The 21,879-nt window shown below is 54.3% G+C and overlaps 1 protein-coding gene and 1 long non-coding RNA gene across 7 annotated transcripts in view; one reads left to right on the top strand and one right to left on the bottom strand.

Annotated features, from left to right (window-relative positions):
• PLEKHG3 (pleckstrin homology and RhoGEF domain containing G3) overlaps positions 1-21,879 on the top strand; it is a 51,589-nt gene that overhangs the window by 12,511 nt on the left and 17,199 nt on the right. For 2 of the 6 annotated variants that reach the window (XM_051838751.3, XM_051838744.3), the window contains exon 1: positions 9,223-9,381. The exons of 2 other annotated variants lie outside the window; for them this stretch is intronic. In XM_051838751.3, coding sequence (XP_051694711.3) covers positions 9,358-9,381 — 24 coding nt within the window. In that variant the 5' untranslated portion in view covers positions 9,223-9,357. Of the gene's footprint in view, positions 1-9,220; positions 9,382-21,879 lie in introns of those variants that run through there. 2 more of the 6 variants (XM_089322036.1, XM_070065038.2) reach the window with 2 other exon arrangements.
• On the bottom strand, positions 9,211-10,825 carry LOC138847186 (uncharacterized). Its single transcript, XR_011384833.2, has 2 exons — positions 10,687-10,825; positions 9,211-9,662 (listed from the first exon to the last, which is right to left on the bottom strand). It is a non-coding gene; the product is annotated as an uncharacterized LOC138847186 (long non-coding RNA).

Raw genomic sequence — 21,879 nt, 5'->3', positions numbered from 1 at the left:
CCTGCACCCCATGGGAGACCAGGAGAGGCACCTGGCTCCTGCCATTGGATCAGTGCGATGGGCCGGCCGCAGTGCGCTGGCCGCGGCGGCCATTGGAGGGTGAACCAACGGCAAAGGAAGACCTTTCTCTCTCTCTCTCACTGTCCACTCTGCCTGTCAAAAAATAAAAAAATTAAAAAAAAAAATAAAGCAAATCTTTAAAAAAGTAATAAAGGTAATTCTGCCTTTATGCATTCCTAATTGCCATTGTGTTCTTTCTTGTTGATCTGTAGGAGTTAAGAAACATGCATAAAGATATACATACAAGTGTGTATATATATTTAGATAATTAATCTTTTAAGTTATATGCTTTGTATCTATGGATTATCTTTTACTAAAAAATGATTTACTATTTATTTATTTGAAAGACTGAGAGAGACAGAGAGAGGTCATCCATCTGCTGGTTCACTCCCCAATGTCTGCAACAGACAGGTCTGGGCCAGGTTGAAGCCAGGAGTCTGGAACTCCGTCTGGGTTGCCCATGTAGGCAGCAGGGACCCATTTTCTGTTGTCTTCCCAGGTGAATTAGTAGGGAGCTGGGTCAGAAAGGAAACAACCAAGACTCCATCCGGTGCTCTGATGTGGGATGCCAGTGTCCCATATGGGATTCCGATATCACAGGTGGTGGCTTAATTTGCCTGCCGCAATGCTGGTCTCGTGGATTGATTTAACTTTATTAATGTCATTCTTCATAGGAAAATTTTGATTGCAATGCCACCTATACCAGTCTTTTGTTTGTACTTTGTATCTTTTTTTTTTTTTTTTTTTTTTTTTTTGACAGGAAGAGTGGACAGTGAGAGAGAGAGACAGAGAGAAAGGTCTTCCTTTTGCCATTGGTTCACCCTCCAATGGCCGCCGCGGCCGGCGCACCGCGCTGATCCGATGGCAGGAGCCAGGTACTTATCCTGGTCTCCCATGGGGTGCAGGGCCCAAGCACTTGGGCCATCCTCCACTGCCCTCCCGGGCCACAGCAGAGAGCTGGCCTGGAAGAGGGGCAAGCGGGACAGAATCTGGCCCCCCGACTGGGACTAGAACCCGGTGTGCCGGCATCACAGGCAGAGGATTAGCCTAGTGAGCCGCGGTGCCGGCCTGTACTTTGTGTCTTGTTCATGAAATCCTTTCCTACTATGATTTTATAAAGATATGTGAACATTTTAGTGTATTTTCTTCTGAATTTGTTTTGCTGGCCACATGTTTTAAATTCACCTGGAGGGCCGGCGCCACGGCTCACTAGGCTAATCCTCTGCCTTGCGGCGCTGGCACACCGGGTTCTAGTCCCGGTCGGGGCGCCGGATTCTGTCCCGGTTGCCCCTCTTCCAGGCCAGCTCTCTGCTGTGGCCAGGGAGTGCAGTGGAGGATGGCCCAAGTGCTTGGGCCCTGCACCCCATGGGAGACCAGGAGAGGCACCTGGCTCCTGCCATCGGATCAGCGCAGTGCACCGGCTGCAGCGCACCGGCTGTGGCGGCCATTGGAGGGTGAACCAACGGCAAAGAAAGACCTTTCTCTGTGTCTCTCTCTCTCTCTCACTGTCCACTCTGCCTGTCAAAAAAAAAAAAAATTCACCTGGAAAGTTTTTTTTTTTTTTTTGCCAGGCAGAGTTACAGTGAGAGAGAGAGAGAGAGAGAAAGAGTTACAGACAGTGAAAGACAGAGAGAAAGGTCTTCCTTCCGTTGGTTCACTCCCCTAATGGCCGCTATGGCTGGCGCTGCGCTGATCCGAAGCCAGGAGCCAGGTACTTCTTCCTGGTCTCCCATGTGGTTAAAGGGAACCAAGTACTTGGGCCATCCTCCTCTGCCCTCCTGGGCCACAGCAGAGAGCTGGACTGGAAGAGGACCAACCAGGACAGAATTCAGTGCCCCAACTGGGACGAGAACCTGGGGTGACGGTGCCGCAGGCGGAGGATTAGCCTAGTGATAGAAAGTATTTTGTTAAGCTTTTTATTTTTATTAATTTGAGAGACAGAGTTAGAGAAAGAGAGAGAGAGAGAGAGAGAGAAATCTTCCATCCATTGATTCACTCCCCGAACAGCTGCAGTGGCCAGGGCTGAGCCAGGCCAAAGCCAGGAGCTTCATCGGAGTCTCCCACGTGGGTGCAGGGGCCCAAGCACTTGGGCCACCTTCTGCTGCCTTCCCAGGCGCATTACCAGGGAGCTGGATTGGAAGTGTAGTAGCCGGGACTCATACCAGCGCCCCTATGGAATGCTGGGGTTGCTGGTGGCAGCGGTCCAACCTGCTACGTTACCACGCTGGCCCCTGCAAAGTATTTTTTTATATGACGCTGGTTCTCAATCCTGACTGTACACAAAAGCTTCACGAGGAGCTTTAAAAAAATACTGAAGTCTCACCCTAGATCAGACCAGTAAACTACAAACACCCTGGTGGGGGGGTGGGGGCCCAGCACGCTTGCGAAACGCTCCAGGTGACTCCCACATGTCGACCGCGTGGAGAACCGTTCAGCCTTGCACCGTGGAACTGATTTCCCAGAGAAATGGCCGCTGTCTTGCAGCTGTGGCAATTCAGTAGTCCACAGTGTCCCCGCTGCCCTCGCTGCTGCCTCAGTGAGATACATTTCACATATGGTAAAGTTCACGCCTGTGAAGTGTAGGCGTCATCGGTTTCAGTGTATCCAGAGTTGTGCGGTCAGCCCTGCTGTCCCATTGGAAAACCTTTTTGCACCTGCAGAACCAGCCCTGCACCTGTTAGCCCTTGTCTCCCAGCCGAAGGCAACCGGCCACTCCCTGGGTTTACCGGTTCTGAATGCGTGCCATTCGAAAGGAACGGTGTCACATGTGGCCTTTTGTGGACTGGCTTCCTCTGCTTGGCCTAATGTGTTTTCCAGGTTCCTCCTCGTTGTAGCATTTATCAGTGCCTCATTCTTTCTTACTGAGGAATGCTGTTGCACTGTAGGGGTGGAATCTGCTTATCTGTGGCCTGATGGATATTTGGTTTGCTTCTCTTGCTGGTTGCTGGGAGTGATGCGAACCTTCTGGCACAGGTTTTTGTGTGGACTTTAGGTTTCAGTTATCTGGGGATCAGAATTGCAGGGCCCTGTAGTAACCCTACATGTAAGTTTTTGAGAAGCGACTAGGTTGTTCCAGTAAAAACTGCCCTGTTTTGCACTCCTGCCAGACAAGTGCAAGGTTCCGATTTTGCCAGATGTTCACCAACTCTTTTTGTTAATCTCCATCATTCTGATTTTAGCCATACTAGTGAGTATGGAGTAGTATTAACTGTGGCTTTGATCTGCATTTTCTAATGATGCTATCTTTTCATGTGCTTATTGGCTGTTGGAGGAATATCTATTTAAATGCTTTTTCAGTTGTAAAATTGGGCTATTTATCTTGCGGGGGTGGGGGGCGGTGGCCCAAATCCTTGGGCCCCTGCACCCGGGTTGGAGACCCAGAAGACGCTCCTGGCTCCTGGCTTTGGATCAGCACAGCTCTGGCCATTGTGGCCAGTTGGGGAGTGAACCAGCGGATGGAAGACCTCTTTCTCTCTCTCTATATCCTTCTCTCTGTGTAACTTTGACTTTCAAAAAAAAAAAAAAAGATAACTTGCTGTGTGACCCAAAAAATTTTTGAAATCCACACATACATGGGGCCTTCAAAAATGCTTTGGAAAATGCATATTATGCAAAAAGTTGCTTGGTTTTCAAAATTTTTGCACCAAAATAAACTTAATTTCATTTTCCATGCCTTTTTGAGTCCTGTTGCATGATTTACAGTTCTTGTTCTAGAACTCTCGTTCTGTGGTTTATCATTAACTTTCTTGACAGTGCTCTTTGAAACACGAAAGTTTTTAATTTTGATGATGTCCAGTTTACCTGGGTTTTTGTTGTTGTTGTTTTGATTGTATTTTTTCCCCTTATGGTTCTATGTTGTATTGAAGGAACATTGCTCATCCAAGCTCACAAAGATTTCTCTCTCCTTTTTTTTAAAAGATTTATTTATTTATTTGAAAGTCAGAGTTACACAGAGAGAGGAGAGGCAGGGAGAGAGTGAGAGAGGTCTTCCATCCGCTGGTCACTCCCTAGTTGGCTGCAATGGCTGAAGCTGCACTGATCCAAAGCCAGGAGTCAGGAGCTTCCTTGGGGTCTCCCACGTGGGTGCAGGAACCCAAGGACTTGGACCATCTTCTACTGCTTTCCCAGGCCATAGCAGAGAGCTGGATCGGAAGTGGAGCAGCTGGGTCTCGAACTGGCACCCATATGGGAGGCCAGCGCTTCAGGCCAGGGTGTTAACCCACTGTGCCCCACAGCCCCACAGTGTCAGCCCCAAGATTTCTCTTTTCTTGTGAGATAATTTTAGTTCTTGTATTTAGGTCTGTGGTTTTGGGGTTTGTGCAAAGTGGAGTCATTCTTTTGCATTTGAATACCCAGTTGTCCTAGTTGTTGAAAGGACCCTTGCTGAAAAGCTGTTGAGTGTATCTGTGAGGTTTTTCTTGTGCCTTTAATCTTTTCTATTAGTCCCTGTGTCTGCCTGAGGCCAGTGTAGCACAGTGTTTATCTGTAGTTTGTAGTAAGTTTTGAAATTGAAAATGAATTCTCTCACCTTGTTTTTTTATGTTATGGATATTCGATGTCCTTTGCTTTTCACATGAATTTAAGTCAGCTTGTAAATTTCTGTGAAAAGTCAGCCGAGATTTTGATATTGATTGTGTTGAATACACAGATCAATTTTTTTTTAAGATTTATTTATTTACTTGAAAGTCAGAGTTATATAGCGAGAGAAGGAGAGAGAGAGGTGTTCTATCCACTGGTTCACTCCCCAGATGGGTTGCAATCTGAAGCCAGGAGCCAGGAGCTTCTTCCAGGTGTCCCAGCTGGGTGCAGGGGCCGAAGGATGTGGGCCATCTTCTACTGATATATCCCAGGCCACAGCAGAGAGCTGAATCGGAAGTAGAGCAGCCGGGACTTAAACTGGTGCCCATATGGGATGCCCGTGCTACAGACCGGTGTTTTGACCCACTGCACCACAGCGCTGGCCCCATAGATCAATTTTTTTAAAAAGATTTATTAATTTATTTGAAAGGCAGAGATACAGAGAGAAATATCTTCCATCTGCTGGCTCACTCCTCAAATGGCCTCAGTGGCTACAGCTGGGCGAGGAGCCAGAAGCCAGGAGCCAGGAGCTTCCTCCAGGTCTCTCACGAGGGTGCAGGGGTTCAAACACTTGGGCCATCTTCTGCTGCTTTCCCAGGCACATGAGCAGGGAGCTGTATCAGAAGTGGAGCAGCCAGGACTTGAACCGGTACCTATGTGGGATGTGGCTTCATCCAGTGTGCCACAGCACTGGCCCCTTTGAGATGTCTTAACATCAGGTTGATTCTCACCTTAGGTTGAGTTGGAAAGTGTTCTTTCCTCTTCTGTCTTTTCAAACTAATTCTTTAAAGGTTTCATAGAATTTTCTAGTAAAGCCATGTAGTTCTGGGTTTTTCTTTATTGGCAATTTTTTTTAAAGATTTTATTTATTTATTTGAGAGGTAGAGTTACAGACAGAGAGAGAGAGAGACAGAGAGAGAGGTCTTCTTTCTGTTGGTTCATTCCCCCCAAATAGCCACAACGGCTGGAGCTGCAATGATCTGAACCGGGAGCTTCTTCCAGGTCTCCCACGTGGGTGCAGGGGCCCAAGCACTTGGGCCATCTTCCGCTGCTTTCCCAGGCCACAGTAGAGATCTGGATTAGAGTAGAGCAGCCAGGACTAGGACCGGCACCCTCTGCCCTCTGCCCTCTCACCTTTCCCCTCTCTCCTCTCTCTACCATAGGCGGAGGATTAACCTACTGCGCCATGGTGCCAGCCCCTTTATTTGCAATTTTCAAATGACTAACTCAGTCTCTTTACTTGCCTCAGATTTCCTGTTTTCTCATGAGCCGGGCAGTGGTTTGTGTCATTCTAGGAATCTGTGTGTGTCATCGAAGTTATTGAATTCATTGGTTTATTCGTTGTTTATGGTCTTTCCTTATCTTTAGTGTTATGCACTTATACTACCTTGTGTGCAAATGTGAATTTCTTTTACATTTAACTTGTTGTGTACCTTTAATCTGAAGACTTGTTTTTTTATTTTTATCATTTTTTATTTATTCATTTATTTTTTGACAGGCAGAGTGGACAGTGAGAGAGAGAGACAGAGAGAAAGGTCTTCCTTTTGCCGTTGGTTCACCCTCCAATGGCCAGCATGGCCGGCGCGCTGCGGCCGGCATACTGCGCTGATCTGATGGCAGGAGCCAGGTGCTTCTCCTGGTTTCCCATGGGGTGCAGGGCCCAAGCACTTGGGCCATCCTCCACTGCACTCCCAGGCCACAGCAGAGGGCTGGCCTGGAAGAGGGGCAACCGGGACAGAATCCGGCACCCCCACCGGGACTAGAACCTGGTGTGCCGGCGCCGCAAGGCGGAGGATTAGCCTAGTGAGCCGCGGCGCCGGCCTAATCTGAAGACTTCTGCCTGTCCACTTATCTGGAAAATTCAGACATGATTTCTTTGGAATTTGCTCCCCTCCCCCATTTTTTCCTTTTTGTTTTTACGGAACTTCATGGGTCTCTAAGTCTGTTTATGTTCATATTTTCCATCTCATCTCTTAGAATTGAATTTAGGATCATTTCCTCAGTTTACTTTTTTTTTTTTTTAAGGATTTATTTTATTTATTTGAATGAGTTACAGAGAGAGGTAGAGCCAGAAAGAGAGTCTTCTATCTGCTCGCTGGTTCATTCCTCAAATGGCCGCAACAGCTGGAGCTGAGCTGATCTGAAGTCAGGAGTCAGGAGCTCTTTCTGGGTCTTCCACGTGGGTGCAGGGGCCCAAGGACTTGGGCCATCTTCCTTTGCTTTCCCAGGCCACAGCAAAGAGCTGGATCAGAAGTGGAGCAGCGGGGACTTGAACCGGCATCCATGTGGGATTCCGGCGATGCAGGCTGGGGCTTTAACCCTGTGTGCCACAGCGCTGGCCGCCTCAGTTTACTTTTTATTTTACCAATTCTCTCTGTAGTTGCATTTCATTTTTTATGGAACCTGTTGGGTTCTTAACTTCAACATCATTGTCTTCTATTCCTGCTTAGTAGTTTTTCTTAAAAAATGTTTACTGAGAGAGAGACAGACAGACGGAGCTCTCCCATCTGCTGGTGCAGCCCCCGAATGTCTGAAGCTGAGAGCCTGAAACTGAATCCATGTCTCCCACGTGGGTGGCAGGTGCCCAAACTACCTGATCCATCACCTGCTGCCTGCCAGGAGCCTGGGGTGGGAGCGGAGCTGGGACTCGAACCCTGGCCTGCAGTCCCAGGTGTGGGCTTCCGGAGCAGCATCTGAACCGCCAGGCCGGGTGCCCATTTGGCACCTTTCCTAGCTGCCTGGTCCCCCCGCGCTGTCTGACCTCCCATTACGGTTTTTGTCTGTTCAGTCACTTTATACAGGCATTTGTTTTCGAGTCTGTCAGATGTTTTATGTTTTCCTAGTTACTTCTTAGTGTTCCTGAGGGTTTGCTTCCTCATGGGGTTCGTAGTTTGTAAAAATGTTTATTTTCACCTACTTCAAAGGCAGAGTGTCTCTGTCTCTCTCTCTTTCACACATGCATGCGTGCCTGCACACACACACACACACACACACACATCTTCGTACGTTGGTCAACTTCCTACATGCCTATACTGCAAACAGCCAAGGCTGGGCACCGCTGAAACCAGGAGCCCAGAATTCCTTCTGGGCATCCTGCATGCGTGGCAGGAACCCGACTACTAGGCCATCATTGTCTACCTTCAGGATGCATCATCAGGAGACTGGACCAGCAACTGCTCAGCCAGGGGGTGTGTGTGTGTCCCAGCTGGTGGCCTAACCCTCTGTGCTGACAATGCCCGCCCCTTGGTTTGTCCATTTCATCTTGAGTTGCAGAGGGTGGGCTGCTTACCAACAAGACATTCTGGAAGTCTGATGATGAAGTGCCCGCTCGTCATGAGCCTGTCCAGGTGGGCTGCAGAGCAAAGCTATCGAGAGGCCCTTGTCCCTGGAGCTTGGCTTGTCCAGCTGCGGCTCGCCCGATAGCTGTCACCCCCTCACCGCCTTCCCCCAGGCCTGCCTATCGAAATCCCTCTGACCCCCGTCACACGCCCTTCTCCCTGCTGCACCTGCTCCGGAGCACTTCTCCCACCAGCACTCATCTTGGCGGCCCTCTCCCCCCGCTGGGACGTGGGCTCTGTGAGAATGAGTCTTCGTCCCTGCTCCGGCCCCAGCACCTGGCGGGTGGTTTGCCCGTGAGTGAGCCCGAGGCGTCCTCTTTTCACGGAATCCTCTCAGCCTGTTCTGCAGCTTTCGCCCGCGCTGGGATCACACCTGGAGCAGGGGGTGAGCAGTGTGGCCCTCCACGCCTCTCCTCCACCTGTGCCCACACACTGCCTGCCACCCCTGCCCGTGTCCACGCAGCTGCTGAAATCCGTCGTGGGGATGTGAGTGCTCCGACGTCTGGGGCAGAGGGCACAGCCGCTGTGGTCCTTTCCTTAGGAGGTTGCCATGGAGTTAGGGGCCGGGCAGGTGAGGGCGTGGAGGACCAGGCTGGGTGCTCTGCCCAGCTGTATTCTGCTGGTCCATAAATGGCCTCTGGAGGTTCTGAACCTCCTTATGGCTTCATTCTGAGCGTGCCCCTTGGTGTAGGAGCTGGGTCTGAGTGGCTTGTCGAAGGGCAGGCGGCGGCAGGGGCATGCCGGTGATGGGGGCCCAGGGACTGTGCTTTCCTGTACCGTGCCTCTGGCCCCTTGGGAGGCGGTGTGGGTGGTGAAGAAGCCCTGACTCTCTGGCTTGCCCGGCCCTGGGTGAGTGTGGGTCAGGAGTTGCATGGAAGCAGGTGTTAAGGGGACCTCTGGTCAATTCAGCTCCGCCCTCCTGATCTGTCACACTGGGCTAATAAAGCCAGATGTCCCCCATCCCTGCTCCGCCCCTGCTTCTGTGGAGAGTGCAAGGGTTAACGTCCTCCAGCTTGGAGGGCCCGTGATGGTGGGGGGAGGCGCGACGAGAACAGAGCGTTGTTGTGCAGTGAATGAGCCCTCAGTCTGACTTCCTGCACTTCGTGTCCCGTGTGCTTCATTGCTGGAGAGATCGGCAGCCCTGGGCCTGTGCACCCCGCGGGAAGCTGCCCCCACCCCCATCACGGCAGCGAGGAATGAGAGAAATGCAGAAAGTGTGACCCACACGCAGAACGCGTCTGAATAGGACGTTTATTGAGGGCAGGAGGCGTGCGGGCGCTTTAATTCCCGGGGCTGGTGGTGGCAGCTCACTGCTGCTGGCCTCGAGCGTGTTAACTGCTGGGCTGCCGGCTCGGGAGGATGCCGCCCTCTGCGTGTGCCCATGGGAGCCCTGTTGAGGAAGGCGGTAGGTACCGGCTGGGCCGCTAGGGGAGGGTGAGCCTTGGCAGCCACCTGCCAGGGAGCCTGGCCAGCCGCAGGCGTGGGGGCCAGAGGGCAGCTTCCTCCCTTGGGAGCTCAGGAACTGGGGACAGGTGCCCTGGCTGCTTGGGGTAGACCTGTCCGCGTTCCTGGGCGAGACGATTCCCATGATCCCTTGGGAGGTGACAGCAAGTGGCGTTGAGGAGGGTCTTCTTCCGAGGGTCTTCTCGGCCTGAACCTTTAGAGTTGGGGTGGTTGTAGGAGGCCCTGGCAGCAGGCACCGGGGAAAGCAGAGTTAATCCCACTTCTTCCTGAAATTTCCTTTTCCCAGAATCCACAGGGGGTGGTTGTTTTGGATCAAACAAGTGGTGGCTGGTGGGGCAGGTGAAAGGGGTTCTCTCCCATGCCAGATGGACGCCGGGTCAGGCGGGGCCCTGTGCCCCCCATTTCTGCAGCTGTGGGCAGCAGGAGCTAGAGGGCTGGGGCAGCTCGTGTCTGCCCTGGCCTTGTCTCTCACACCCTGATTCAAATTCTCCCTTTTCCTGGAGTGACCTCTGTGGCCCTACGGCCTGTGTCCAGAATCTGGGCTTTAAGTGACTGCCGCTGCCCCGTGGGCCAGCCCGAATCCTGGTCTGAGTATGCTTTGGGCCAGGGAGAAAGCTCCTCTCCTCCACCCAGGAACTGGTTGGATGAGTTTCCCAGGCCACTCTGCTGGAGGCCTCTTGGCCTGGGAGGCGGGGACGTGGGGGATGGGCAGGCACTGTGGGGTGGGAGGGGCCTAACGGGCCCTGCAGGACTCAGATCCTCCAGGGGACGTGTGTGACCCCTGCCCCCTTGAGGCCGGCTGCCTCGGAGAGTCCCTAACCTGTGCAGGAGCCCTGGAGAATCCTCTTTCCTGACTTAGGGCCGCCCTGGGCGGAGAGGGGCGTGGGGGCTCCTTGGAGCCTGCCGGAGGCATGGGAGGGCTGGGGTGGGGTTCCCAGCTGCCAGAGGTTCTGGATCTGGAGGCTTCGGACTGAGGGAGGGTTGTGTTTGGGGAGCTGCCTTCCGCCCTGCCCCCTCCCCCAACTCTGTCATGCTTTGGAAAGGGAAAGTTGGGAATCTGGGGAAATTGACAGTCCTCACTCTAGTGGTGGGAGGCACAGCAGCCCCTTCCCCACCCAGAATCCCGATGGGGATCCCCCCCCCCCCCCCCCGTGTTGGAGACCTCCAGCCTTGCTTCTTTTTCTAGAACAGGTAATGTTCACGGCCACACATTTATCTTGGGCCTCATTTCTTCCCCGGCACACACCTTGGAGTGGGTCTCATTCCTCTTTGCAGCCCCATCCCCGGCTCGCTCTCCTCCTGGGAGCTCTCTCTGAACAGTCAGCACCTTCTCGGGGAACCCTGCATTCTTCTGGAACAGTCCTCAGCCCTGTGCACGCCGCCCGCTATGGTCCCACGTCACTGCAGTTAGTGCCTTTTTAGGGCATACTCTCCCGCTCCGCTCCTGCCTGTCTTGGTAATTGCTCTGCCTGACCTGGTTTGGGTGTGTCCCTTCTCACAAGGCCGCACACATTCCTTCTGTCTGTCCTGACCTGCCTTCCGGCCTGGCCTCTTGCTGCCAGATGCCCAGGTGCTTGGGCCTGAACTCTCCCTCCGTGGCATCTGCTACTGCCCTCCACAGTGAAAGCTTACTCACCATTCATGACTCAGCTAGAATGTCACCTCCACCTGCACAAGCTCCCTGGCCTCCCAGTTTCTCTGGCTACTCCCTGTCTCAGCACAGTTTGTTTATTCTTGCTCCTGCACCAGCACTGGCGGCATTGTTTTGTGAATAATGTTTCTGTAGCTGCTTTTCCTTGTAGAGTTCAAGTTCCTCAAAAGACAGGACAGCTTACTCATTTCTTTGTCCCCAGGGCTTAGCATCGTGCTCAGAAGTGTTGAGCACATAGAGGCAAGGCCATCTCGAACTCCCGTGCCACTCGCGACACCACTCTCTAGCTGGCTGCTGTTGCCGATGCACCTGTTTCTCTCACGGCAGTATAAGCTCTTGGGAGCGGGGCCTGAGAGTCAATCACCGTTGTGCCTCCCACAAGGCCGCTGTGATGTTTCTGGGCCAAGGAGGTGCTAGAGAGATACTTGTCAATGAATGAAGCCTGAAGCTCACGGCTCCGGGATGAAGGGCACTGGTGTGTTTTAACTGCAGCCAAGGCAGTGGGGCCTGCCCACTTGCTCCCGTGGGATCATCCCGCCCAGAGCTGGTCTGCTTTGGCGAGTGCTGACTGTAGTCCTGAGCCCTGTCCTGCAGCTTCCCCCGTGTGATAGTCCCTGTGGGCGCCGGGGCCCTTGCCAGCACCTCTCTCCCTGGCATGCCTCCTAGAGCTGGGTGGGAAGCCCCAGGCCCGTGTCTCCATGGTACTTGCTGGTCCCTTCCTTGTGCTGTGGCTCTCTCCGCTTGCCTCTCCTCCTGGGCCTGTGCAGGCCCACAGTCTGCCTTGGCTCTACTCCTCTCCAGCTCTGACTCACTCACCCTTCATCATCTGGTCGACCTTCTGTCGGGCTGGCCTGTCAGATGCTTTTCCTGTCCACCTGAGTCGCTCTATTTTCCCTTATAAGGTCATGGTCCAGATTGGTGCTGGCATCATAGGGGATGGGTAAACACCAGGCTGGTGGGGGAGGGTTGAGTCATGCTGGTTCACCAAGTTTAACTTGTGCCTATATTATTATTTAAGATTTTATTTATTTGAAAAGCAGAGAGAGAGAGAGAGAGAGAGAGATATCTTCCAGCTGTTGATTCATTCCCCAAATGCCCTCAACAGCCAGGGCTGGGGCAGGCCAAAGCTAGGAGCCTGGCACTTCATCCTGGTCTCCTGCATAGGTAGCAAGGACCTAGGTACTTGGGCCCTCATGCACTGCCTTCCCAAGTGCATTAGCAGGGAGCTGGGTTGGAAGTGGACTTGAACTGGTACTCTGATGCGGGATTCTGGAGTTGTGAGTGGCAGTTCTACCTGCTGCACCACCTGCTGGCCCCGTACTTTCCTTGTTAGTTTGAGATGTGGATCAAAATTTTCAGGTGCAAGTCTGAACAATCTCTTGCCTTGGTGCTCGTGGGACAAGTAGGATTGATGCGTCATCACCCCCACCCCCACCCCGTTCTCGGTGGGCGCGCTGGGTGCTAGATGTACAGGTTCCTTCCTTGTATCGTCTTAGTACTGGAGACACCTGTTGAGGTAGGCACCACCTACTATGCCCGTTTTGCTGATGAAGACCTTGAACTTCGGTGAGGTCCAGGGACTTGCCCAAGGCCACAGAGAGCCAGGAAAGTTGGAGGAGCAGGAGCGGAAGCCAGCCTGCCTGACTGGGCTGCAAGGCGGGTGGCCTCTGTGGGATCCTGCACACCCTTGGGGTTTTCTCTTCTCTGTGGGGAACTCAGCGGGTCCCATGGGGTCCCCCATGCCTGGCCATTCTTGCTGAGCTGCTCCAGTGCCTGGGAGCCAGAGGCAGGATAAGTGCTGATGGTTTGGAGTGTGGCTCCCTTTTCCCGGCAGCCTAGACGCCTCAAAGCAAGCAGCCCTGCAGGGCAGCTGGTGGGGCTCATTTGAAAGGCTGGGTCCCCGAATTTGCGACTTAGCAGTGGTCCTGTGAACCTTTTGGACCAGAGCTGAAAGAGAGAGGGCCTCTGGGAACTTGGGTTCTGTCTGTGATGAGCAGGGATCATTTCCAGCACCTCTGTTAGTGGTTTCCTTGGCTGTACCGTCTTCCGGGAACACGGCACCTGTGGGGAGCAATCCGGACTAGACTAAGTTACTCGAATTAGGACTTATTCTATGCATCTGCTCTCCCACAATATGGCGCTGGGAGAGAAGTAAACAGCTTCCGCACAGCTGCCTCCAGTTCAACCAATTAACTGTAGGACTTGCTCCTGATTGGAGAGCAGCGTACTCAGCCGAGTTGGGATTGGCAGAGGAGGACTATAAAGGAGGAGAGAGACGGCATGCACCAGGGAACATCTATGGGGAACATCTGAGGGAACCCGTGCAGCCCCCGAGAGAACCGGCCGGCGGTGTGCCGCTCCCCTGCGGAAGTGGGGAATGTGGCCAGGGGGAACTGCCCTTCCACGGAGGTGGAAGGGATAGTAGCCAACCCGGGAAGAACCAGCAGCAAACCCGGGGAGGGCCGAGCAGACGAAAGAACAGCGCAGGGTCCTGTGTTGCTCCTCCACGAAGAGGGGGAGCGACATAATGGTGCCGTGACTCGGATAGGAAACCTAGCTTGGATAGGAAACCTAGGAGGGAAGAAATGACTCGGATAGGAAACTTAGGACGGATATGAAACTTAGGAGGGAAGAAACGGGAAGAATTGGGAAAATATCGAAGAGAGAGACTAGCAAACAGCCTAGGGAAAAGCCGGCCGAAAAGGGTGCCGGAAGAAGCTATTGAAAGCCTAGGCATAGACTCGGATACGGACTACGGGGGGAAGCTGGGAGAAATCTCTAAGGTCGAAAGCGAAAGTGAAAGCTAGAACAAACAGATTCGGACGCGGACTGTGGGGAGAGGCCAGGAGAAATGAGGGAGGAATATCGTTGGAGGAAAGCTTGGGGAAACATACCGGGTAGAGAAAAATGTTAGGGAAATTGAAGCCGCGGGGGGCAGGCCAAGGCGGAAACGAAAGCCACTTTGGGATTCTCAAGTTAGCCCGGGAATAGGGGGCGAAAAGTTAAAACCAGAAGCTGAGACGTAAGCCAGATTGGGATCCGTCTGATTAGCCCGGGGAGCAAAGGACGGGAAGCCAGATCGTGGGGCGGAGACGTACGCTGGGTTGAATTCGCCAGGCTAGCCCGGGGAACTTAGATTGAATCCTAGTGGCGGAGACGCAAGCTACGCTGTGTTACTCGCGGAAGCCGCCGCGTGCAGAGAGAGCACGGGGCGTGAATAGATAGGGAACGCTGGCGTAGGCCGTGGTTCAGACGCGAAAGGGTTAAGCGTGGAGACCGCGGACCGCGCAAAGCCGGGAAGCCGCGCAGAGAGGCGCGCAGGCTGAAGCGGCGCAGAGCCGGGAACCCGCCGGCGGGGCGAGGTGCCGGAAAGCCGCAGGGATAAGAGAAACAGAAGTTTGGAAGTGAAGTAAAAGAGAAATGGGAATGCTGGAAGATAGAAGTGAAATGGGAGAGGTAGGAATGCCCGGAGATAGAGAAATAGAGAAAAATAAGGCCTCCCCTCAACATGCCAATTAGGAGGCTTGGATTCGGTCTGCCTGATTTAAGGCGGTAAGCGCCAGCAAAGCTCGACCAGAGTATGAGCTGCAGGTCACCGAAGATAGGCACGAACCAACACTAATAAGTCTCCCCCACAATAAGGCAATGAGAAGGCTTGGATTCGGTTTGCCTGATAGGTCTTGTAAGTCCCCTGCAGGCAGAGCAGAGCATGCGCTGCAGGGCACCGAACACAGGCATGCATCAGCGCCTAAAAACCTCCTCACAATGGCGAAGAGAGGACCTGGATTCGGTTTTCCTGATTGATAGGACTTGTAAGAGCCTGTGGCAACTCTAGCAAGTACAGCAGAGTGTGTGCCGCGGGACACCGAAGACAGGCGCGTATCAACGCTAAAAAATAAAAAGAAAGGGGGATCTGTGGGGAGCAATCCGGACTAGACTAAGTTACTCGAATTAGGACTTATTCTATGCATCTGCTCTCCCACAATATGGCGCTGGGAGAGAAGTAAACAGCTTCCGCACAGCTGCCTCCAGTTCAACCAATTAACTGTAGGACTTGCTCCTGATTGGAGAGCAGCGTACTCAGCCGAGTTGGGATTGGCAGAGGAGGACTATAAAGGAGGAGAGAGACGGCATGCACCAGGGAACATCTATGGGGAACATCTGAGGGAACCCGTGCAGCCCCCGAGAGAACCGGCCGGCGGTGTGCCACTCCCCTGCGGAAGTGGGGAATGTGGCCAGGGGGAACTGCCCTTCCACGGAGGTGGAAGGGATAGTAGCCAACCCGGGAAGAACCAGCAGCAAACCCGGGGAGGGCCGAGCAGACGAAAGAACAGCGCAGGGTCCTGTGTTGCTCCTCCACGAAGAGGGGGAGCGACAGGCACCATCTTGGTGACAAGTTGTTCTGGAAGCCACTTGGCTGTGAGCAACAGCAATTTAGGATCATTGGTAATTGTCCCCAGCTGGCTTTAGTCCAGGGGCTATAGAAACAGGACTTTTTTGGTGCAAAGAGTTCATGAAAAATGTGTGTTAAGAAAAAACTATTCACGGGTTTCAAAATTTCTTTGCACCAAAGTAAACTTTACCTTTTAATTCCACTTTTCTGCAAGCTTTTGGAAGTACCTTTGTGTATGTTTCTTTCTTTCTTTTTCTTTTTTCTTTCTTTCTTTTTTAAGATTTACTTATTTGAAAGCGTTACACAGAGAGAGGAGAGACAGAGAGAAAGTTCTTCCATCCGCTGGTTCACTCCCTAAATGGCCACAATGGCCAGAGCTGCACCAATCTGAAGCCAGGAGCTTCTTCCAGGTCTCCCACAGTGGGTGCAGGGGCCCAAGGACTTGGGCCATCTTCTGCTTTCCCAGGCCATAGCAGAGAGCTGGATCAGAAGTGGAGCAGCTAGCTGGGACTCAAACCAGCACCCACATGGGATGCCAGCACTGCAGGCGGCGGCTTTACCTACTAGACCACAGCGCCGGCTCCTTCGTGTTTCCATGAAGCTTCCTGGTGGACTGCTTTTCCTGGGAGATGGGGTGGGGGAGGCTCCACTGCAGTCCGTTTTCTCAGATTGGTCCCTCCCCGCTTCCTCCCTGTGGCGTGGCAGGGCGGCTGAGCCCCTGCTCTGGCCCTCATCTGGGGCCAGGTGGCACAGGCTGATGGGGTGGATGAGCAGTCACCCATCCCCCCGTTTCCTGGCTCATTGGAAACTTGCTGGCAGTGACTCATGTGGAAACTGATTAAGGAGGAGGAACTGGCTCCGGGCCTGGCCTGGACCACTGCTTACCTTTCTCCTGCTGTGGGCGTGGTGCGAGGTGCTCCAGACACGATCCCCAGTCCTGCCGGCCTTTGTCGAGCGCCGAGTGGTGCCTTGGCCTCTGTCGCATTGAGAAGAAATGCACCTGGGAACATTTCTTCTAATGACACTCGGGTCATTAGAATTCAGAGCCACGTGTGTGCCTGTTCCTCACTGCTGCTGTGACAGTCAGTCTCACCAATGTTAGTGGCTTAAAACAACACACGGGTGGGTGTACCATCTGCAAGGTGTAGGTGTCAGAAGTTAGGCCGGGGAGACGGGCATTTGGTGCGGTGGTTAAGAAGCCGCTTGGGCCACCAGCATCCGACAGTGGGATGCAAGGATTTGAGTTCTGGTTCTGCTGCTGATTCCTCTGCTCATGTGCACGCTGGGAGGCAGCAGATGATGGCTCAAGTCCTAGGGTTCTTGCTGGCCACGTGGGAGACCTGGATTGAGTTCCTGGCTTTGGCCCGGCCCGGCCCCAGCTAGTGTGGACATTTGGGGAGGGAACAATTGGATGGGAGATCTCTGCTTGCCTGCCTCTCTCCCTGTTGCTAATAAATACCTCCACCTCTGCAAAAAAAAAAAAAAAAAAAAGGGGGGGGGCTTGTAGGCTTAATAAAATAAAATAAAAATAAAATAAAAATATGTGAAGAGGTGTGAGCCAGGCTGTGTTCTCGGAGCCATGGTCCTTGCAGAGGCTCCTGAGCAGGAGTTCTCCCCTCCCCTTCCAGCCTCCCGAGGCGACTTAGGCCCCTTCCTTTTCATCTTTCGCCAGCAGCGTAGCTTCCTCCAGTCTCCTCCGTCCATCACAGAGACAAGTCTCGGACCCTGACCCTTGCGATGACCTTGGGCCCACCCAGCTGCCCCAGGACCAGCCGTGTCCCCTTCTCAAGATCCTTCACTTGATCACACCTGCAGAGTTCCTTTTGCCATGGACAGTCGTGTGCCTAGGTTCTGAGGGTTAGCGTGAGCATGTCCTTGCTAGGGGCATTATTCAGCCTGTGGCACAGGACCTTTCACAAGGGCATGGGTAGGGTGAGGGTTGGACACCTGCATCCCATATCAGAGACCTGCCTGCTTTGTGCTTCTGACCCAGGTCCCTGCTGATGTGCCTGGGAAGCAGCAGATGATGGCCCAAGTTCTTGGGTTCTTGCCACCCACCAAAGAGACCCAGATGGAGTTTTTGGCTCCTGGAATCAGCCTAGCTGCAGCCATTTAGGGAATGAACCATTGGATGGAAAATCTCTCTATCTCTGTTTCTGCCTCTTTGTCACTCTGCCTTTCAAATAAGTAAAAAAAAATTTTTAAGATATTAATGTTTTCTTTATTTGAAAGACAGGGTTACAGAGAGGTAGAGCCAGAGAAAGAGAGAGGTCTTCCATCTACTGGTTTACTCCTAAATGACCGCAACGGCTGGAGCTGAGCCGATCCGAAGCCAGGAGCCAGAAGCTTCTTCCAGGTCTCCCACATGGGTGCAGGGGTCCAAGCACTTGGGCCATCTTCCACTGCTTTCCTAGGCACATTAGCAGGAAGCTGGATGGGAAGTGGCGCAGCCAGGACCCGAACCAGTGCCTGTATGGGATGCAAGCATTGCAGGTGGCTGCTTTACCCGCTACACCATAACACTAGCCCCCCAAATTTTTGAAATTCCCTTCTCCATGAATGGAGAGCTCCCTCATATGTGTTGGGAGGGATGGGAAGTGGTTGAGGCGGCCTTTCTGGTGAGGTGACTTGGCTCAGTGAGTAGAGGGAGAGGTCGGGGGGCATGTTGCAGACACAGGAGAAATGCAGGGGTTCTGGGGAGTGGGAGCCGAGGGGCGTGGACATACTCCCTGTAGCAAGGTGCGGGCCACGTCTCTTCCCTTCCTAGGCTGGGTGGAATTTTCCAGGCTTCAATCTCTAGGCCCAGGCCTCGTCCCCTGATTCGGGATGGGGGGGCCCTCTGCCTTCCTGGCGGCTGCAGCTGCTGTGGGGACCCAGCCAAAAGCCGTGGGCCCCAGCCACTCTTTGGTGGTGGGAAACAAATTCTCCAGGGAAAACGAATTTGAGCTGGCTGGGCTGGGTTCATATGGCCTAGAAACCCTGGTGGCAGTCTGGGGACAGTCACGTTGCTCACCTGGGACAAAGGGCCCCTCCCCGGGGCACCTCCTGTGTCCTTAGGGTGCTCAGGGCCCCAAGTCCCCAGGGACACTGAGAAGGGTGAGCGGGAGGAGGCTGCTGAGGAAGGGGGCGGGGTCCCAGACAGCAGGTGCAGACTAGGGAGCAGTGTGGCAGGGAGGGGAGCCGAGCCACAGGTGCGAGCATAGCTTAGACTCCAGGGTCTCGGCTGAGAGCTCTGGAAGTTCACGTTGCTTCCACCCTATTAGTCTGGCGAAGGTGTGGGTTTTCTCTATTGCTCTCTCTGGCATCCTCGGGGGTGGAGTCAGGGGGCCTTGGGCCATGTAGGCTTTGAGAATGCCAGGGCGTGCAGGTGGCACTTACGGCAGGTGCCTGTGGAGTTCTTCCCCTACTGAGCTCATGGACTAGGGAGCAGTGGCTTTGGGGGAGCTTCCGGGCCCACTGGAAAGAAAGGTCTCTGGGGACCTTGTCAAAGAGGGCTTTGCAGGTGCAGGGCCTGAGACACAGGGTTTCTGGAATACTGAGTCATTGATTGGTGACTGGCTGCATTGAGTCACCTGGAAAGAGGTCATGGTGGGCTGGGGGGAGTGTTGGGAACCTGGAGACTGGGGCATGGCGGGTGGAGTGGGCGTGGGCACCTGGCTGGAGGGCTTGGCTGCTGTCCACTGCGTCACCTCCTTCTCTGGGCCCCTCTTTCCCCAACACATGGTATCTCCCAGGATGCACTGGGAAGGCCTGGGTGCTCGTTCTGGCTCGAGGGTGAATCTTTCAGGATGGGCTGGTGCTCACTGGACAGGAAAGAAAGGTTGCCCTGCCCTGGGCGCTGGGGCATTCTGGGCTCGGCACTAGCACTGGTTCCATCATCTCTTAGGGCAGGTGCACTCACGGTGAGTGTCACCATCACACGGGTCCTCTCGCGTGCCCTGCCTCCTTGTCCCTCAGCCCTCCCTTTCCTGGGCGCTGGGCTCTGTTCTAGCGAGGCCTCCTGTCCGGGGGAGAGAGAACGAGAGCACGAGAGAGAGAGAGAGAGAGAGAGAGCGGGCTTGTTAATGTGGCCTGCTGGGCCCTTCCTGAGAAAGTTACAGTTCAATCCTGGTGACCCGTGCTTTCCCCCTGCTTCTCTCTGCTTCCCATGGCCTTCGACCCTTCGACCTGGAATCTGGATTTATCATTTTGTTCCAAGGGGAGAGTGAATGGCCAGGGGTCACATCGGAGCAGGTCCACAAATAGCCCCAAAGCCTCCCAGCTCTCAGCTCTCTGGAGCATCTCCGGGTAAGCTCCAGCAGAGTCTCCCTGTGCCCCCTACAGCTTATACAAAAGCAAAGCCCACAGCCGGGGCATCTGGGGGCTGTGACTAATCCTTTGCCTGTGGCCCTGGCTGGAGTGAAATCCGCTAGAGACACAGTGGCAGGAGAGTGTGCACTGTGGAGCCCAAGTTCAAATCCAGGCTCTGGTTTCTGCTTCGTGGCCTCAGCGTGGCCAACCCTGGCCCTCATGGTGTAGAGCTGTTCTAGGGGATAAGTGGCCCAGCAGGTGCACAGCGCTTAGAATGTCTTAGCAGTCGGCTGTTAGGCTTTGTTTTAGCTCCAGGAGAACTTGAGCTTGGGTACTGCTTTCAAAACATGAGCTTGGTTTGCAGGCTGGCTGCTGTGTTCAACTGAGGAAGACTGTGCCGAGTGGAACAGGTGCATTGTTTTCTGGGCTCCAAGTGGGCTTGCCTTGTGTGGCTGTTTGCCGTGGGATCCCCCTTTGGTGACAAGGCGTCCGCTGATCAGGATCCCCTGATCCTGTGTGCATGTTTGTGTGTTTGTGTGTGTGTGTGTGTCTTGGGGCAGGGCTGTGGTTAATCCTTGGCCTTGAGGCTGTGACCTGCCTGCCTGTGAGCTCCATCTGGGACTTGGGCCTTTTCCGCTCAGCCTCCCCACAGGAGCTGGGTGAATCTGGGAAAGATCCTGTTGTTCCAGCTGGGACGGATGGGTGGATGGGTGGATGGGGCTGGGGGCGGTGCCTGGCCACGCAACGCGCTGTGAAGATCGGGAGGGCCTTGGGGCTGGGCAGGAGCTTGGGTCTTTCTCCTTCTTAGGGCTGGAGTGACGGGCGGGGGGGTGCTTCTGTGTGAGGGGAGGGTCTCGTGGATTTAACTCTCAGGGTTCTGAGCAGGAGGGGGCAGAATGTAGCAGCTTCCTCCCTCGTGTCGCGTGTGGAAGGGGACACCAGAGAAGGGGACAGCTCTGGTGCTGTCGCGTGTGCCCCTTTGACAAGTGGGGGCTACAGAGCACCTCGGAGGTGACCCCTCTGGCTGGGACACTGGGGGGGCCGGCCTTGCAACCCTGGGAACTTCTGAGAGTGTGTGGAAGGAGACTGCAGGCCTGGGAAGCTGGGGAGGCTCCCAGAAGGCGTAGAGGTTGGCGTGCGTCACAGAGGCTGGAGGTGGGGTGGGGGAGGGAACAAACACCCTTTGCAACACTGGAGCTCACGGCCGCTGACTTTCAGGTTGGGCAGAGGCACCAAAACCAGGGGCTGCCTGTCAAGGGTGCCAGAGGGATGCCACCTTCCAGAAGGTTCTCCTCGGAGCACGAGCACTCTCCCTTGGGCTGTCTCTGTGGTCTAGTAGTTTCTGAGCTAGGGGTGGAAGGCGTGGGCCATTCGTGGTGAGAGGGATGCCCCAGAATCGCCTTAGTGCCCTGTGGAAGTGGCGACAGATGTGTGTTCCTGATGTCTGTGAGCTCTGGTCCTGTGGGGTGGCACGGGGTGGCCCATTTCTCCCCAGAGGCCACTGCCTGATGCAGGCCCTGCCCCACCTGCTCTGGGTGGGCCTGCCTGTGAGCTGCATCAGCTGTTCAGGGAGTAAAGTCCTCCCGCGGCGGAGGTGGCCGTGTTTGCCTTACCTGGGCGTAGCTTCCGGTTTTCCATGCGGCTCTGCCAGAGAGCTGGGAGCTAGCGGAGCCTCAGCAGTGCCTCGGGCCCGGGGAGTTTCCTGGGCCCTGTGTGAGTCAGGGACCTGCCCGTGCCAGGTGGCAGGTGTGGGCCAGGAGGTAATGCTCCTTTCCCGGTCAGCATCCACAGCCTTCAAGTTCACGGTGAAGTCGCTAGGGCCCCTGGGGTTTTGCAGTCTTGGGGAGACTGGTACATGTGTTGTCTCATTGCTGGAAGGGCCAGGTCTCTGCCTGTCCCTGTAGGTATCCCCAGCAAGGCCCCGACAGCTGGGCCCCTGCACAGGACTTTTTCTTCCCAGCTTCCATTGTGGGCGTTTGCCCTGTGCCAGACACTGTGCACAGAGCCATGTGGGCAGCAGGGTGCTTCCTCTTTGGAGCCCCAGTGCTGGGCAGGCCGGATCCATCTCCTGAGAACCCAGACGGCAGGGCTGAGCCGTGAGTTCT

Source organism: Oryctolagus cuniculus, chromosome 20, assembly GCF_051225735.1.
Source record: "Oryctolagus cuniculus isolate XC-2025 breed Fujian yellow rabbit chromosome 20, ASM5122573v1, whole genome shotgun sequence".
NCBI lineage: Eukaryota > Metazoa > Chordata > Mammalia > Lagomorpha > Leporidae > Oryctolagus > Oryctolagus cuniculus.
Note: the sequence above shows the minus strand (reverse complement) of the source record. Positions and strands in the feature narration are given on the sequence as shown.